The sequence below is a fragment of the Urocampus carinirostris genome, chromosome 10, assembly GCF_059441175.1.
Source record: "Urocampus carinirostris isolate Australia breed hairy pipefish chromosome 10, RoL_Ucar_1.0, whole genome shotgun sequence".
NCBI lineage: Eukaryota > Metazoa > Chordata > Actinopteri > Syngnathiformes > Syngnathidae > Urocampus > Urocampus carinirostris.
The window spans coordinates 22,005,262-22,025,234 of NC_142358.1; the positions used below are offsets into that span (position 1 = coordinate 22,005,262).

The 19,973-nt window shown below is 38.7% G+C and overlaps 1 protein-coding gene across 2 annotated transcripts in view; it reads left to right on the forward strand.

Annotated features, from left to right (window-relative positions):
- Positions 1-9,649, forward strand: part of slc6a4a (solute carrier family 6 member 4a) — a 48,144-nt gene extending 38,495 nt beyond the window's left edge. For both annotated transcript variants that reach the window (XM_088345469.1, XM_088345468.1), the window contains exons 11-14: positions 2,130-2,229; positions 2,318-2,418; positions 3,564-3,731; positions 8,082-9,649. In XM_088345469.1, coding sequence (XP_088201595.1) covers positions 2,130-2,229; positions 2,318-2,418; positions 3,564-3,731; positions 8,082-8,156 — 444 coding nt within the window. In that variant the 3' untranslated portion in view covers positions 8,157-9,649. The remainder of the gene's footprint in view (positions 1-2,129; positions 2,230-2,317; positions 2,419-3,563; positions 3,732-8,081) is intronic.
- The last annotated feature ends 10,324 nt before the right edge of the window (positions 9,650-19,973 follow it).

Genomic DNA, 19,973 nt, shown 5'->3' on the forward strand with positions numbered 1-19,973 from the left:
AAAACATTATTTTATAATTATTAAACTATTAAATATTCTGTACATGCACTGAAGCTAAAGAACAAATGGATTTTGAACTTGCAAGGAGAACAGGAAAGGACCCAAACCTCCAATAAGAAATTCCAACCTGTTGCAAAGGCCCTCCACGTATCCCTTTCTTTTTTAACAAATCTCATACATTACAAGAACAGATCACTGCTAAATCGTGTGGAAATCAAAAAAACAGAAACATGGTAGGCCAATAGTGACACTGATCTAATAGTAAAACAACGTACAACAGTGACTTATAAAACTCAAAATACCAGACTGGCTTCATATAAAATCCCCTTTGCAGATGTCCAATATGAAAAACTGAATAAGCTCAAGCAATTGTTAAACAAATACAAGTACTCTTTAAACATTGTTTTATTTGTTCTATTTTTACAAATAAGTTCCTTACCATGAAATAATAGTGAGGGAGACTGTAGCCAATCAGAATGCAGAAGACAATGGATGATGCAAATCTGTGAAGTAGTAAATCTTTGTAAAGTAAGCCGCGTTATAGCAAGAGAGATTATTGGATGTGTCTGTGTCCAGTGGGACAAATATGTACTGAGTCAACTACTAATTGTGTAAGTTCCCCTACTTGAAAGGATGACAGAAGCATGTATTAGTCGCCACAGGTAAATCTCAACCTCTACTTGTGTATGTGCAGTGGGGCAAATACATATCTAGTCAACCACCAATTGTGCAAGTTCTCCTACTTGAAAGGGTCTAAGAAGCCTGAAATTGTCAACATTGCTAAACGTTACAACAATAAAAATAAACATAATATTTATAATAACAGGTCTGATATAATAATAGCAACAATAACAACAAGTTAACCATAGTTTTAAACGCAGTATTTCCAATCTCCCTCATATCCCATTTTCTTCATCCCTGTATTTCGCCATTAATGCTTTTTTGTATTTAAATTTGAACACATGGATAGTTGGACATTGTTTGATCTCATCTAAAATCTAAATAATTACAAAGTTTGACTCCACACACAGACACACACATACTTTTCCTGGTTGTTCTCACCTTTGGGATTTTGAATTCACTACAGCCCCTCAAGTTATAATTTCCCTCTTTCCGAGTGAATATTTTTTGTATGTTTTCTGGCACTATGTTCTTGTTGGCCTTAAATAACAACTGTGAAGTGAAAAATTTCATTAAATCATCCAATTTTAATAATTTGGACTGCATGAATAAAATATTGGTATGATCCCGATATCCTACCCTGTGTATGGCTCTTGTTGCACGTTTTTGAGGGATAAAAAGCGGCTGTAGTGAACTTTTGTAATTATTGCCCCAGACTTCTGCACAATATGTTAAGTATGGCAGAACTAGAGAACAATATAATAAATACAATGCATTATAATTTTAAATAAATTTGGCTTTATTAATTATTGAAATTATTTTAGATACCTTAGTTTGTATGTGTCTGATGTGTGTTTTCCAACTTAATTTATTGTCTATTATGACCCCTAAAAACTCAATTTCTGATACAAGTAGGTTCGTAAGAAGCAATTCAAGGTCCTGGAGTAGCCTAAACAATCTCAAGATCTCAATCTTATTGAAAGTGTGTCGAGGGAGTTGAAAGTCCGTGTTGCGCAACGACAGCCCCAAAAAAAGCACTGCTCTCGAAGAGATATGCACGGACGAATACACAAAAATTTCGTCAACATTGTGTGAAGCCATGCTGGAATTTGCAGGCCTTCCTAATGTTTTCAGGTAGTTGACTAAATACTGGAATGCTTGTTTGCCCCACTGTTTGTGTATATATATATATATATATATATATATATATATATATATATATATATATATATATATATATAATCTGTGTGTTTGTGTTAATATGATGCGTAGTGTGCTGGTTTATTTAGCTAATGCAATTTAGCTAATTGGCCGCAGTCTACAACTCCATGCAAATGCAATTAAAGTAGTAATTCCTTTATCTCCAGTCCTCAATTAAGGTAAGGGTGTAATTAGCAACTGAATTACGCTAGTCTGCGCATGCAACATTCTATCATGGCCACGTGTGGACAAAGCCTGTGCTAAAAGATTGATTAAAGTTGGGATTTTTCCTTTTGTTTGTGTATCAGGGGGGAGCTTTTGTGGTGAAGTTGTTTGAGGAGTATGCCACGGGCCCCGCGGTCATCACTGTAGTACTGCTTGAAGTTATAGCAGTGTCTTGGTTCTATGGTTAGTATGGTCAACAATTTGATTACAAATTATATATAGTAATTATTGAAAATGGTGTTGATTTCCGAATGTGTCGTGTTTGTTTTAGGAACGACACGATTCTGCAACGACATCCAGGTCATGCTTGGTTTCTACCCAGGATACTTCTGGAGGATCTGCTGGGTTGCTATCTGCCCTATTTTTCTCGTGGTGAGACATTTGAACTTCATAGATATCCCAATCTCGATCCTATTGTACTATGTTATTAACATAAACCCAGCAGAACACTCCTTTAAGCTAGTGCTTGGTACCCGTTTTCAAACTAATACCAATACCACTACCTATGGCTTGAGGAGTCACTAATACTTTAAACAAGTATCCATGATCAATAACACAAATAAGATCTGTCAAACCAGTTTATTTTCATACCATTACAGACAAAACTCTTGAGTAGTTCCCATTTTTATGACCACGTATTTATTTTCAAAAACAGTTAACACAAAAATGAAGATTCAGCATTTTCATAGTATTAACATTTTGGGTAAACTACCTGATTGCCTGTAAAATATGGTGTTGATATTCAATGTCATTCTGGTCTTGGAGAGTGGAATGTGTTTCTGATAAAAAATTATAATGCTGGGTCAGCAAAGCCAAAAGTGCTGAGTCAACGTCTGTCTGAAAGATGTTGTGTTAAAATATGATGTTGTTCTGGACTGGTGGGAGGGATGTCTTTATGGAAAAACTGCAGAGTAAACCAAAAGGCTCAGTTGGTTTTTTTTTTGCATTTTCACTTCTAGAGTGACCTACCTGATTGCTTGTGAAATATTGTTGTACTGGCCTGGGAGAGTAGAATGTCTTTCTTGGAAAGCCTCTGAGTCAACAAAACTAAAAGTGCGGAGTCCATGTTTTGTGAATTTTAAATATGGGGTAACCTTTCTTGACTGCCTGTGAAATATGGCGGTCATATATAAACGCCCTTCCCTCATTTTCGGTGGACAGACATACAAACATAAAAACAGATATAGTGTACAGTATATACTTAGAACCCAAATAAAAACGTTATCATCACCCTTGCTTTGCTCGTGGGTGATAAAAAGTATTTTTTGTTTGATTTTCAAGAAATCAATGACTTTTTTCTAGTCTTATAATTACATGTTCTTCCTGGTCATCAGAAGGCCACAAGTGGTTTTGGGTCATCATGTTTAACAGTACCCTAAAGCCCAGTTGGACAAATACCAGGAAACATTAAAAATACGTCCTGTATTTACATTATTTACCATGGTCACACTGCAAGAGAGTCCCGTGACTATGACAATGTAGACACATTTGTCCATCCAATATGTTTCTCTTTGCAGTTCATCATCATCAGCTTCCTTGCCTTCCCTCCTGAGGTCAAGTTGTTTGACTACCAGTATCCTCCTTGGACCACCGCTCTTGGCTACAGTATTGGAGTATCCTCATTAATATGCGTGCCTGTTTACATGGTCTATCACCTCGCCAATGCCAAGGGCACATTCAAACAGGTACAGACTTTAGGGGGATTTTCCTGTTTTATTTTGTACCCCTTTGAGGTTTAATAAATGAACTTGTTGCAGCTATGCTGTTTGGAAGAGCTACTGGACTTGTTCTAGCTTTTGATGAGTGGTAAGACTAATGGAGTAAATTGCAGATTTAAAATAAATTTGAACCCAAGTCGGCAATATAATGAACAATTGACAAGACAATAGACAACATTTAACATAAACTATAATAATGGATCACTCTTACTTGAATAAAGGTTTTGAATGTGAAATTTTAAGTTTGCTTGTTCTCCATTTAATAACTCTATTTTATTTATATTTCAGTTTAATGACCAGTCATCTACTCTCATTTTGTTTGATAAACTTAGTATAAGTCGCAAAATGTATTTATATGCGCACTGAATCTGTTTTCGTGTCAGAATTCAAAGTCACAAAATAATACAATTTAAATTTAATTGACAATTCAAATGAATCACATAACGGTTATAAGCAAAAAAAAACAACAACACAATTTTGATGTTATCCAATTCAGGTATTGCTAGGTTAGAACCGGAAATAAACAGACGGATTGGTGCAGCGACCGTCGTCATGCGGACCCTGTACCAGTCCGTCGTGGTGAAGAGGGAGCTGAGCCGAAAGGCAAAGCTCTCGATTTACCAGTCAATCTATGTTCCTTCCCTCACAGATGGTCATGAACTGTGGGTCATAACCGAAAGATCCTGGAAACAAATGGAGGGTGGCAGGGCTCCCCCTTACAGATAGGGTGAGAAGCTCGGTCTTTCCGTAGGGACTCAGTGTAGAGCTGCTGCTCCTCCTCATTGAGAGGAGCCAGCTGAGGTTGCTCGGGCATCTGATAAGCCTGCCTCCTAGATCGCCTCCCTCGGTTCCTGGCCTGTTCCACCAGCAGGAGGCCCCGGGGATGACCCAGGACACGCTGGAGAGAACACATCTCTTGGCTGGCCTGGGAACGCCTCGGGATCCTGTTGGATGAGTTGGATGAAGTTGCTGGGGATAGGAACGTCTTGGCTTTGGCTGAGGCTAATGAGGCTGCTGCCCCTGCGACCTGACCTGGGATGAACGGAAGATGACGAAAGGATTGATTATTGATTGATTGATTGAACATGATGAAAGGATGGTTGAAAATAATCAGTATTAATTATGTGCAGAATTTTTACTTTTTTCTTATTTCATTTTTCACGCGGCAATCTTAAACAGCTTAATCAACAAAGTGAATAATTACATATACTGTACTATCCTCATGAGTACTTATATTTTCCAGACTATACATTTCTCTAGTGTATACTTGCACCAGCCAAAAAATGCATAATTAAGAAGGAACAAAATATGTATCAAATGCACTCGAAGTGTATGTTGCATTTTTGGGGGGGGATTAATTTAATGGAATCCAACTTCAAAAACGTACATCCTGAAAAACAAATTAGAAATTGAAATAAAATAGAGAAGACTGTACACTAACGTTACAAGTACGTGCATACCCACATCAGTAACGACGTGACATTTGAGAGTTATTCACATAACTCATGCTTACCAAACCATCAGCTTCACTCCAAATCCTATGAAATATTCATCCTCAGTGTCACTTTTACCAGTAAACAACTTCTCCAACACGGGAGGAAGACCATAAGCTGCTTCACTTTCTCTTTCCGCATAGAAAAATGTCCTCCACACAACAAGGCAAGGTTGCGATCATCAACACAGAATTAGAGCGCCCTCTTATGGTTTAGTGTGAAAATAACATGTGAAGTGATATACAGTACCGGTAATAAGAAACCAAAACTCATTGCTATAATAGTGTGTTAACAATTTCATATATAGAATAGAATAGAATAGAATAGAATAGAATAGAATAGAATGTCATTGTTACAAAATGGGTTACCATATTGTGACAACGAAATTGGGCATCACACTCCAGTTTCACACATTCACAGTGAGGTAAAAAAGTCAAGAAGATAAAGGAACAGACAAGATAAGGTTATAAAACAAGGAGGATACGGTTATAGTTATGATTTACACAATATTTACACAAGGAATGTCGGCATGTAGGATGTCACATACAGGTATCGTAATACAGTTTGGTATCGTAAGGGTTTGTGCAACTATACATTTGGTGCAAAAATAGTCGTCATAGTGCAAAAAATAGTCAACATATGCATTTGGTCAAAAAATAGTCATCATAGTGCAAAAAAATAGTCAACATATATATATATATATACAGTAAGTCTCACGGAAGTATAAGTCGCACCTTCGGCCAAACCATGAAAGAAAACTGCAACTTAAAGTCCGGAGTATGCGGTAGTACATAAAAAGAGAAAAAGGGTCATCTACTGCCACCTACTGATATCGATGAATGTCACACTTACTCGGCTGATCACTGGAAGAAAGGAACAACACCGACCAATGGCTAAGAAATTGGGAAATTTCAACCTGCACACTAGTTGAAAAACGCTGAATTAAGTTTATCTGTACTGTGTACAGTACACAGATACAAATTTGCATCAAATTAATAAAAGCATTAAGCTTTGACCAAATTACTCTGACTAAAAATAGAGACGTGATTTTTCCCCAGCTCTATTGAATGCTACTAAACACCTGCCATACTGTAGTTATACAACAAAAAGACAAAATTCCGTTTATCGTCAACATTTATGTTGTCACTGTCAAAGCTAAAGTCGGATCACATTGTCCAATATTTACACAACTGGCAAAACGCACAATGATACTGACACACACTGTCAGCACGGCGCAGTGTAAACAAGCCCGACAAACACATGGGACTTCTGGGGAAAGATCAGCCTAACAGAGGCCAAAGTGTGTGTACTTTTTGCAGACTAGAAAGATTACGGTTGACAACGGTCCTCAAATGGGGGTACGCGTTAAGGTGGGCGGATCTATTCAAATATCAATATTAAAGCCGAGCAACTAATCGGTTTGTTTCAATACTATTGCCCTGGGATCGATACTTTAATATTCCACCTATTCCTTCAAAGCACCACTTATATATGATGTTAGCGCAGCCCTTCTCTGTCTTATACAGCACCCTCATCCATTTTCTAAGTTTATGTCTGATTGTTTGACTGCCGGTCACTCTTTTAGCACCTCTCTCTTCTTGGCCTGCTGCTGCATACTGCTTGCCAGGAAGAAGAGAGGGTCAAATCTAATTGCCAATTCTTACCAGAAGCTAAAAATCACAGAAAATGACAATGCCAATTTGTGGAATAATGTTTTCTGCTACTGTGGCAACACCACAAAATCACACAAACACCTGGCAAAAATGAGCTAAACACATTGCCGTTTCTAAACAATCTGTAAATCTGTTGTCACTAGGGTTTCATTTCTGACTGTATTTTCCAAATTATGTGCAATGAAAGGTCTTAAGTTCTCCAGTTGACATTGGTTTTCCGTTTTTGGATTTTTGTTACATTGCTGCTTTTTTGGGTTGACTTTGCCTTTTGTCTTGGAACTTTTGTAATCGAAATATTTGTTTTTTATTTTGTATTTTTAAAGTTTGCCCAGTAGATATCCCCCCAAAAAAGCAACATTTTTGGTGTGAATCTTTCTGCTGTGTTTATCGTAATTAGAAACAAACTCAATAAACCATGACATTTAAGCAAATAGAATGAGTATTGGATTGGTATCAGTCAATACTAGCAAGTATATAATTGGATTTGATCGATACCAAAATTCTGCATAGACTTAGTGGTTTTCATTGTAACTAACATGTGAAATGCACAACAAAATTACCATTCATGTGCCATCGATATCACTGCTAGTCCAGTGGTAAGAATTTGGTAATCCTTAAAGAAGTTAACACTTGTTTCTGTTACTGTGACTAAAAATTGTGTGATAATAAGATAAAGTCTACCCCTTTTTCGACAGTCATCTCAACCACTGGTGGTCCAGTGCTCTGACCACTAAGCTGAACTTGGACCTGTGCACAGAACAACAGAGAGTTACTGATCCATGTTTTTTTGTTGTTGTTGTAAATTTCCTCCACTACAAAAAGCAGATTTGCCCTAAAGAGTGTGGGATTCAAAGAACAGCAACATTATTAGCGTACAGTGACAATGATAAACAGCGCATAATAGTCAAGATAACAAAAAAGTGAGAAATGGTAATCAAAATAATGAACTAGCATCTTACGCAATCTCCTTTGTGGGTGTCCAATATTAAATACAGAAGTAAATTTTTACATTTATGAGAGATAAATTGGCTAAAAAAAATAAGTTAAGAGATGCTGGGTTATACTGTATGGATACACATTAGGAGAAAACTATTGTTTCATATTGTCTAAGACTTCGTAATAAATGTGTTTGTTTTTTTTCCCCTTTGCAGCGTTTATCAAAGAGCATCACTCCGGAGCCCAGCAACGAGCAGCACAGAGGCTACATTGTCACCAATGCTGTGTGACCTCTGCGTCTTCTGGGCCTGTTTAAGCTCTTTAGAGCGCCCTCTTCTGGATCCGTTGGAACACTACAAAACATGGAGGTTAATGTTGGCCACATCTGCCTCTTTTGCGTCCATTTTTTTGCACCCTGCGTCTTTGTGAACCCCAAATTTGGAAGTGTGGGCGTATAAAATGTTGGGATGGGCTATGGAGGACCTATCCTGACATATATAGAAATCAATTTATGAATAAATAAATAAAAACCTATAAACAAATATCACATAAATCATAAATAAATGAACACATAAATTAATCTCTTTGGTCGTAGGGGCTCCATTCATGTGGTGTGTCTTGAGCAAGTACAACCTGGTGGCGCTCGTCCCTCTCCAGGCCAACATAATTATAAGGCAATAATACAACTTATTCATCTATTCATTCATTTGTCACTTACTATTTCATGTATTTATTTATTTATTTATTGTTGTAATTATTGTGTCATGTATTGTTTTTTTTTTTGTCAAAATATAACAAAATGTACAGTGGAACCTCGGTTCTGGACCATAATCCATTCCAGAACCCTGTTCGAAAACCGATTTGTTCGATCACCGAAATCATTTTCCCCATTAAAAATAATGTAAATCAATTTAATCCGTTCCAACACCCTGAATGTTTACCTTGAATGTTTAACGTAAACATAAAGCTAACCCAGGCTAATCGTACGTTCGCATTATCGTAATCTTCCGTACGAAAGATTACGCTAACATAAACGTGTAAAAATAAAAAAATCAGGTCGTTTACAAGTCATTTAGCACCCGGGTCTCCACAACAAGTGGTAAGCGGTTCATTGGAAAGGGGGATCCGTTCCAACACCCTGAATGTTGGGCTCTGTTCCAACACCCTGAATGTTTACCTGTAAACATAAAGCCAACCCAGGCTAATCGTACGTTCACCTTATCGTAATCGTCCGTACGAAAGATTACGCTAACATGAACGTGTAAAAATAAAAAAAAGGATAAAAAAAAGAATTATGAATAGGATTTCTTACCTTTGTGGTGGTCAGCAGAAGGCGCAGGTGGACGGTGGGGAGAGGGATGGAGGTTGTACGCACTACTTTTCTTTTATCACCTGTAGCAACTTAGCTGATTGCACTGACTTTCTTCGGAGGCATAATTAGGGGCTAAGACACTTCTTACACCTATATTAAAAGCGAAACAAAACAAAGCACGTCCGCACGCGATAACAGTTGGTGAAGAAAAGAGCGATCTACACCCGTACGCCGCTAAGCATCGCACCCTAGCGTACGCACTCACGCATTACCGGCGTTCGAACTCCGATTTTTTGACCGAACAGCGAAGCAAGAATTTCTCGAAATTTTTGGTCGGACTCCGATTTGTTCGAACTGAGAGGCGTTCGAAAACCGAGGTTCCACTGTAATTAAAATGAGAGTGTATTTTGTGGTGTATTATTTCATGTATTTTGTCAAATATTTGGTTGTTCAGATAAGGGGGCGGGTCAAAGTGCCTGAGCTTTTCACCTATTGGTGGTGAAGGCATTGCTGTTGATTTGTGCGCTCGACGATCAACCAATTGGTGAAAAGCTCAGCCCGTTTGACCCACCCCCTTATCTGAACAACCAAATATTTGACTAAATACCTGACATAATACACCACAAAATACACAAAAATATATATGACAAAATACCCAACTAAATGCACAACAACATGATAAAATACACCACCAAATACATGGTGGATGGAATAGAATGGAATATACCTTTATTATCATTGTTACAAAATGGGTTGAACATATTGCATACGTGTCAACCTCCACGGCTCCATGCCCGTACAAACTGTCGTCTTTTCCCGTACAAAATACAAAATAATCGTACACCATTTTTTTTTAAAAATTCGGAATGATGCATGATGGTAAATCCCCTGGCGGCAGACACATGCACACAGTAGCATCAAAACGCTCGGTTCGTTTGCAACGGAAAAAAAACATACCGAGATAGAGGCTTCCGCGGCGAACTCCTTTGACTTGATTGATTTGCCGTTTCGTGATAGTCGGTGTATACCGGATGGTACCCATCATTGACAAATTTGCGTTTTTCCGTACAGATTTCCTTGTACGTGGTACTCGTCTTAAAATGCATAAAAAAACGTATTTTGTACGGCAAAACCATACAGGTTGACAGGTATGATATTGTGACAACAAAATTGGACTTGGCACTCCAGTTACACATTTAACTGTAAGGATAACAATTATAAAAAGATAATTTACATAAATATTTACACAAGAAAGTGTGGGCATGTACATGACCAAATACTCAACAAAATACATGACTAAATACATCAATAAATGACAAAAAATGACAAAATACATGACAGGATACACGACAGAACACATGACTAAAAACACAAAAAACTAATGACGAAATAGTTGGTTGTTTATAAAAGATTAAGTGGTGGATGGGTGGTTAGGATCCAATAACCACTAGGGCTGTAGGGGCACCATTTCCTGTGGTGTGTCTTTGGCAAGTACAGCCTGGTGGCACCCATCCCTCTCCAGGCCAAAATACAAGACAAAATAAATGACAGAATAAACATGAATAAATATCAGTGATTTGAAAACAAAATTGCATTTGCCTTCCCAGCATATTGTTGGGCTTTACACTAAACTCTTCTAACTTTTGTGAAGTAGCTTCACTACACACATTTTAATTAGGCTACCTCAAAACATCATAATTCCCCTAAGCCCCCCTAAGCAAAAATGTTATTAGAATTTCATTTTCAGTGTACATCAGCGTGAAGGCCTCCAAAAGTTCCCGAGACATTGAGCTTCCTAGTCCAGTCTTCATAGCTTTTAAAGCAGAGAAGCTCCACTCACTTGTACAGAAAAGGCAGGCATTTGTGTATATGGTAGGCATCTGTGAAGAGGGTATATTGTGAGAAGTTCTGTTATTTCATTTCTTTCTCCTTTTTTCTTTCTCTTTTCTTATTTTGTTTACTTTTTCCCCTAATCTTTTTTCCTCTTCTTTTTTTCCATGATTTCCTCTTTTTCTTATTTTTTCCAGCATTCCCTTCTTTTTCTCCTTTTTTGTATATTTTTTGATTCTTCAAGCCTTTTACTTTTTTTCTATTTATGCCTTTATTTTATGTTTCACTTCTTTTGTTTCTTTCGTTCTTTTCTTTTCTTTTCTTTTCTTTTTTTTAACATGTATTTGTCCCCCAAAAGTATATTTGTGCATAATGTAGCAAAAACCATCCGAAGAGGACTTTGGGAAGGGAAAGAGCAGGCATGTTTTATTGAGCCGAGCCAAAGAGCTGCTTCTCAGAAAAGAGAGAATTCCCATCACTACGAGCTTATTAGAGTGAGAGGAGCTACTAGGTAAAGGCAGTTAACAGCTAAATTCTGCAGCACAACACACCACAGGAGACACACAGATGACAGGCAAAACGTGCAAGATGAGTAAAATGAATGGACAGTCGTACTTTTAACGCGTTCCTGGCTTTTTAAGCTTCAACTAGAACCTTTCTGCCCTCCATCGTACCTGACTCATAATATTCGCACTGTTCTGTGTTCATCTTACCGCTACATAAAACAAGCAAAGTGGTGAGACAAACTAACTTAAAATTTGGTTGGGGAGAATTTCCCCATTTAGTAAAACTCATTTCCTCTGCCATGAAGGTGAAAAAATGTCTGACTAGAGGATAAATGCACGGTTAGATAGTGCAAGTAATAGATACATGTTTAAATTACTTTTCTCATCATCACAAACTCGACATTGACAGAAATCTGTTCTTCCGGATTTGTCACTCCTCCATTGCATTTATGCCACATATTAAGGTATTAATTGATTTATTTAAGTCTTCATCTATTTTTATGTCATAGATTTGTCGGTGTTTATTTATTCATACATTTGTTTTTACATAAGGCAGGATCGGTCCTCTATACTAGGAAGGTTACATCAAATTTAAATTACGTTTGTGAGCAGGTTTTACAGACTGTGTTTTTTTTTGGTTTCTCTAATGCGCATCACTGACTTTTACCAGATAATTTGGGGGGACAATTGTCTTGACGCGCTAAATATGTGCGTGTGTTCTAATCATTTCAATTAGAAGGAATTATGTTTAATTGATGTATTTTAATGTGAGCAAAATTCAGGTAACCTTTCACATTATTGAAGCCAAATATAAATACACTATGTTTTCGCTAATGTTACATGCAATGTCACCCACCTTGTTGTTGGTCCATGTATTTTGGATTATAAAGACAGAAGTGAGAAGAGCTCACTGCAATGTAAAGCAGTGTGGGCTGGTAGCATGAATGTGTGTGTTTGTGTGTGTGACAGAAATGTTGTTACCCAATGTCCCTAGAAAGTGTTTCCAGACTATAGGTGCAAAACTAATGTGCATTTTATCAAGCATCTTCTCACATCATATTTTCATCTTTATTTTTAAGTACATGTGACGCGTTTTCACTTTCCGACCATAAAGTAATGTTGCGTAAATGTCTGTGAAAGAAACCAAATATGTATTTAATATTTTCATAAAGGTCCGGAAAAAGACCAATCAGAAAAATGAGGTGGTAATAAAAACTGAGTAAAACTAGAATGCCTATGTGCCGTAAGAGCATCACCTGTGTTGAGATGCAAAACCATTTTTGGCAGTTTTCACATCCGGGGTAATCTACCTGACTGCCTGAAAAAAGGTGGTGTTGATATACAATGTCAATTTGGCCTGGGAGAGTGGAATTTCTTTCTAAGGGGGAAAAATGCTTTGTCAAAAAAATCCAAAGTTCTAAATGAGCTTTTTTTGGGGTGTTCTTCACATCGAGGGTAACCAACCTGACCGCTTTTTTTAAAAATGTGGTCACATCTCCTTTCCCCCTTTCTTGGGTAAACAGATACACAAGCATGAAATCAAACAGTATTGGTTGCAGGTGATAATTATCTTCCTTGTACCTACAGTACTTACCAACACTAGCACTACATACGTTAGACTACCGCTTCCCTCCCCTTTTTTAAATATCTACCTATTTTTTTCAAATTCAAACGACAACAAAAAAATCTTGACACAAGACCAGTATTTTGGTCTTCGGCTGCTTAATTTTAAAGCGAGACTACGTCTTTGTGCTTGAATAAACCATTCCAATTATAACATTAGATTTCTGTTTTGGTAAAAGATCACTACTTCCGGTTTCAAACAAGCAATTATTGTTTGGCTTTTCCTAATATTCTGAAGACGGATTGTGTTTCGCATGTAAAAATAGAGTGTGCAATAACATCTATTGCTTTTTAATGTCAAAAGTTGACCATAAATGCTTTGCAATATTTTTGTTCAGTTTTTTAACCAGGAATTTGCAAGAAAGCTGCAAAAAGCCAAAACATAGTGGAAAAATGCTTACATTATTTAATATAAATATATATATTTTTTTCAAAATGTTCTTACTTTTGCAGTGTGCGGCTTCAAATATGGTAAGCATTGTGTATTACCTTGTCGGTGTGGTACTAGTGTAATTGATCCTGTGACCCCCATTACCTGCTCCCCATGGACAATTGAACGTGAGAGCGTTTTTGCGTGAGATGATGTGTGTGTGAGTTTATGGGTAGGTAGGGATGGTAAGCCTTTAGTTGTGCATGCTTTGATGTGTGCATATCACGTGTATTCCAAGTGTGTGTGTTTGTGTGAAAGAGAGAAAGAACTGGTTTGTTGTTGTCAAATGCCAAATTTATCTAAGAATGATGTTTCTGCCTCTAGTACCTCTCAAGCTTATAGATATACTGTATGTACAATGTCCACAAAATACTGTATTGACAACCCTACTTGTATAGTAAATGCTATAGAAATATATGAGAAGCATCAGCTAATAAAGATATATGGAGGAAAAATGTGTCTGCTGTCATTTCTTCTATTAAAAGCAGTGGTGTCCAAACTACGACCCACCTCAGCTTTCGGTCCAACCCCATAAACAATAAAATATGTTTTATATGCCTCAATATTCTTTTCGTTGAAATGGGTTTTGAAATCAGGGTTGCAGAAATTCGAGTGTTGAAATCTTACCACTAGACCTCCAGTTACATACAGTTTGTCACAAACGTGAGTACACTCCTCACATTTCTGCAGATAATTCATTATGATGTTTAATAGAACATCACTTAAGAAACAATAAAAAGAAGTATGTTAACAAAAGCCATGGCTTACTGGCAATGTATCCTCTGGATTGATGAGACAAAGATGAATTAATTTGGCTCAGGTAGTGTGAAGCATGCATGGCGGTTAACAGTCGAGTAGTACAAACATGTTTGTGTCGTGCCTAAAGTCTAGCATGGTGTTGGGAATGTCATGGTTTGGGGCTGCATGAGTGCAACTGAAGTTGGGGAGTTACATTTCATTAAGAAAACATTAACTCAAGCATGTATCTGTACTGTGAAATACTGGAGTAAGGAAAGATCCACTCCCACCAGAAACTGCGTAACAGGGCCATATACCAGCCTGAAAATGACCCCAAATACACTTCTAAAATGACTAAGGCTTTTCTAAAGGATCTAAGGCCAAAGGGGGACAGACTAGCCCAAAATGTTTCCAGATCTCAACCCAAAAGAACATCTTTGGGGCATCCTCAAGCGGAAGGGGGAGAAGCACAAGATCTCAAATATCCCCCAGCTCTGGTGAAATTGATGGCCAGGAGGTTTGTGATTCTGCAGAATAATATTGGCCATACAAAATATTGAAATTCAGGAGCTTTTACCTTATAGTGTACTTGAGAAACCTTGAGAAGGGGGCCTCGCAAGTGGTAATCCCCCTTCCAGGATGACCTGGGTGCAATAGATTTATCATTGGGTAACAGTACATAAAACATAGTGAGTAGTATGAAGAAGTAAGAGAAAACAATAAGGATAATGTTGAAATTTGTCCAGAAAGTGCATGACTGCAACAACGCCTCAAGCCTGTAAAATTTTCCAAAAAGTCCATCACACTTTTTCTGATATAAAATGACCTGACCCCTCATCAGAGAAGGAAAAGTTTGTGGACAAATGATTAAAGGTGTAAATAAATAACATAATAGTGAACATATTATCATGGTTTGTGTATGTTAGTAGCAGCAGTTTTGGACGTGTTACTGAAAAACAGTGGTTAGCGCGTGTGTGGCACAGTTCTGAGGTCATGAGGTCGAACCTGCTGTGCGGAGTTTGCATGTTCTCCCCATGCTTGCGTGGGTTTCCTCCGGGCACTCCGGTTTCCTCCCACATTCCAAAAACATGCATGTTAGGTTAATTGGCCGGTCCAAACTGTTCCTAGATGTGAATGAGTGAGTAAGTTGTCTGTTCTTGTGTGCCCTGCGACTGGCTGGCAACCACAGGGTGTCTCCTGCCCACTGCCCGAGGATAGTTGGGATGCGCTCCAGCACCCCTGCGACCCTACTGAGGATAAGCGGTGCAGATAATGGATGGATGGACAGACGTGCACAGTAACCTGTGGATGCAATGAACCGTGTTCATATTTCTCAGCTTTTGCAATTTTGAGAGCTTGCAAACAAAAACTTCTCTGAGACACTCCAAATCAGATTTATCTTTGGGCTTTAAACCACTCCAATACACAACACCAATAGGGATTTCTGGGTAGTATTGACCTTAGTCACAATTTGTATCCTTTTTCGATTGCCTGATGTTGTTTTATTCAAACCAAACTGTCTTGATGCTTCCAGGTTAGTCTTTCTTTGGCCGTTTAAAACAGGATTAGACATTCCCTTCAAGATAAACACCTAAAAAAGACTTAAAACAGAAAAATATCAGGAGAAAAGTGCCAGGAAAAGTGGTCAAAAATATTTACAAGGTCGTGCTTGGAGACTGGCCTAAGATGTATTGTTTGGAATAGAAGATGCATGGTGGCATGGTGGATGACTGTTTAGCACATTTGTCTAATAGTTCAAAAGTGCTTGGCTCAATTCCAGCTTTCGGCATCCCTGTGAGGAATTTGAATGACATCTCCGTGCCAGAGTGGGATTTCTCTGAACACTCCAGTTTCCTCCTATGTCCCAAATATATGCATGTTGGTGAGTCAAAATTGGCCATAGGATTTCAAAAACCTACCTCCTAGCTACCCACGCAATCAAACAAACATGCAGAAGAAAAGGACAATTTACAAAAATGTATATGTTGCTGGCTGGCTAGTACATCCACTTTTCAGTTGAGATATCCCAGGTTCAATTCCAGCTACTCGTTTCCCTGTGCAGAGTTTGTATGTTCTCCTGAGCGGGTTTTTGCTGGGTTTCCTCCCACATTCCAAAAACATGTATGGCAGGTTGATAGATGACTCCAAATTTCCCCCTAGGATGTGTGGATCAATGCTTGTTTGTCTCTGATTAGCTGGTAGCCTGTCCCCTGCCCAATGCCGGGATGTACTCCAGCACCCATGCGACCCATTGAAAATAAGCAGTTTGAAAAATGAATGAATCTAAAGTATAGACCGTATATGTGGACTGAAAAACAACACATAGACACTGTTCATTGCAGCCTTGGAATAGGACCCGCTACTCTAAAAGCCAAGCTTACCATACCAGACAAGACCTATGTGAAAAAGGCCTTGAAACAGTCCAACACATCATAGAAGATGCTTGCAAGGAATGTGCACAACGATTGGCAATACCAGGTAGTGGGCATAGTGTACAGGATCATCCGTGATGAGTATGGACTGATGGTCCCAGGGTCCAGATGGGAGACACCCTTGAAGATAACCGAGAATGAACAGGCCAATATCCTGTGGAACTTCTAGACTGAATGGATGGTGACAACAACCAACCTGATAGTGGTGGTGGAAAAACATCAGAATACAGCAGTAGTGATGTATGTGGAAACCCCCAGTGATAGCAACACAAGAATAAAAAGAACAAGAGAAGGTAAACTAATATCAAGGGCTGAAAGAAAAGATGGACAGAATGCAGAGGGGCCAACAATAATGAAATAACAGTGGCGAGCTGTCAAAAGGGCTCATGCCAGGATATTAATTGAGGATAGAAAAGAAAACAGATGTCAAAATGACTGATAACAGAATATTGATCAATGATGTAAAGCAAACCTCAACCTTAACAGCGGTTTTGCAACACCTCTGAAAAAGTATAAAATAATTGCTCAAAATGTCCCTTGCACACTATTGGCAGAATACAGCTTTTTTCTAAAGGACAATGATGTCCAGAATATTCTGCCATTTAAAACTTATTGAGAAGATCCACACCAGCCTCTAAATCCAACAACATCCCATCACCTGAAATTCAACAAACACGCAGAGGACAAAAGAGCAAAATTACTGTTGTCAACAGCATCAATCTAAAAAAAATTACTTAGTCTTCATCTCCATTAGTAAATGTGACGAAATGATACAAGAAACGCACCGAGGTGTGTTGCAAAGAAGTGACACTAAGATTTGCACTTTCCTCACGCATATTGCACAGGTTGTGTGTGTGTGCAGTGGTTATTGTGGCAATTTCCTCTGAGCTCCCTTCCAATGACACATCCTGTGATCTCGGGCCTGGCTAATCGCAGATCTATATTAAAGAGCCAGCGTATTCCTCCTCCACAGCTGTACCTGTCATCTCCAAATCTCCTGAGTAGCCTGCTTTGCTATCGGGTGTCAATCAAGACCTCCAGTTAATTTCATCTCCCTGTATCGGAGGCCCTTTTTCTTTCTCAATGCTGAAGGATTCACTCAATTTTTGTAGGATAGGTTTGCCCTCTGCGCCGATAACCTAATTGGCTAACGTAGACAGAGATTTTTTTTCCACAGAGCAGCTCAGTTTGACATATCTTTGAACTCATTCCGCCCGATTCTTCTCAGTGTCCATGAGAAGGAAGTACTTTTTAAGGCCAAGATAGAAAATCCTGGCATTTACCTCTCTAACTTGCCCTGTCTGTCCTCTCGGGCGCTCTCCATTTCTTTTCACCGCCGAGGCACTCTGCTGATGCTCCGATATTGCAGCTGTCTCTGAAGAACAGGAAATGAAAACCTTTTTTTTCAGCCTCCAATCAGTTGCTCGGGTCCTTTATCATACAGAAACGCTGAATCCTGGCAACGGTCCGCTTTCACGTTTCTAATGAACTCATTTTGCACGAATGGAGAATACTGTCTTATCTTTGCAGAGGTAGCTTTCTGTGCTGCACACACAAACGTATAAACACCTGGCTTTCTGAATCATTACAATTTTCTTAACATACAAAAAAGACGCCAAGCCTTGCACAATCATTTTGAGGAGAAAATGCACATTTGCTCATAACAGTGTACATTTAATACAGTACACAAATACACAATGTAAAAGGGCAAACACGGAAAGCGCGTTTTTCTTTGTTTTATTCAAATTCACATTTTCAACCTTTTAATTAAAGTCTAGTCACGATTTTTTGGATAGCCTTAATCAGAGTCTCAAAGGGCTGCACACATAATTACAAAATTCCCAGAAATGTCCTCTTAAACTTGTATAAGGGCAATAAAAAAACTCCAAAATCCCAGCAGGAGGAAATTAAGAAACATTGAGAAGGGGCCACAGATTATGTAATTCCCCTTCCAGGATAGCCAGGCTACTATGGATGTTGCATGGGTAGCAATAGGCAAATTATAGTCAACATTAACAATAAACATAAGTAAAAACTAATTTTGTGCAAGTTGTCCAAGGCAGCAACAAATAAATCAGCTCGGTGATGCTGATTATGCCAAGTTTTCAAAGGATCAAAAATTATGGAAAGGAATGCAATTTAACTCCCATATATTGAAATTCTCTAGACAACCTCCAGCAGTAGCTCAGGAGGTAGAGCGCTCGTCTTGGGATCAAGAGATCGCAGTTCAAATCCTGCCTCTTTCGTGTTACATGTCGTGTCCTTGGGTAAGACACTGAACCCCTAATACCCCCAATAAGCAGGTTAGCGCCTTGCACGGCTGCACGGCCGTTATTGGGAAATGTGAAGCACATTGTAAAAGCGCTTTGGGAAGTCTTCATTGACTTGAAAACCGCTATATAGTTACCGATCATTTAATTTCATTTCAACATATTATTAATCAGGATTTTAAATTATAAAAAATAATGAATTGCAATTTGAGTCCATGTAACATTACCTTGCTTTGGGTCCATCAAACAAAACTGTGCCCCTCCTTATGAACTCTATTATTGAACTCATTCATGTATCACATAAGGAAAAAATAATACAGTATGATGGATAATCATGACAAAGTATTGGATCTTTGGAAGATATATGTATGGATTTTTCTTTTTCTTTTATCATTTAAAAGCACTGTAGGACCAGAGATTAAAGCTAGCGCAGTTATTGGGCTGCCGGCACTCTAAACCCATGGGTTTTCTTCATCTCAAACCACAAGTCCAGTCTGCAATCCCAAGGCCTTCTCCCTCCCCTCACCCGTCTCTGGTCAGATAAGGGGGGACTGCCATCTGTGACCCGGCGGGAGCCTTGGGACTGGACCAGGTACTGACCATCCCCTGGCCAAGGACACCTGCCAGTTGGTGTGTAATGGCAGCATCTAGTCCACCTTCTTCCTCGTAACAAAGAAGACCATTATGTTTCAGCTAATCTTAGACTTGAGCAGGCTCAACGGCTATATGAAGGTATTGCCATTCCACATGTTGACGACAGCCGAGCTTTTGTTAACCATCACCCGGTGAGACCTCCATGACACCTACTTTCCCAATCGTTCCTCAACATCAACATTTTGTCCAGTTTTTCTAATAGGGCAGCCACTGCCTTTTAAAGTTTCCCTTGCCCCACGGGTACTCACCCGCACAGTGAAGGCTGGGCATGAAGGTGCTGCTTTAGCTCAATGACTGGCTCGTCTGTGCACC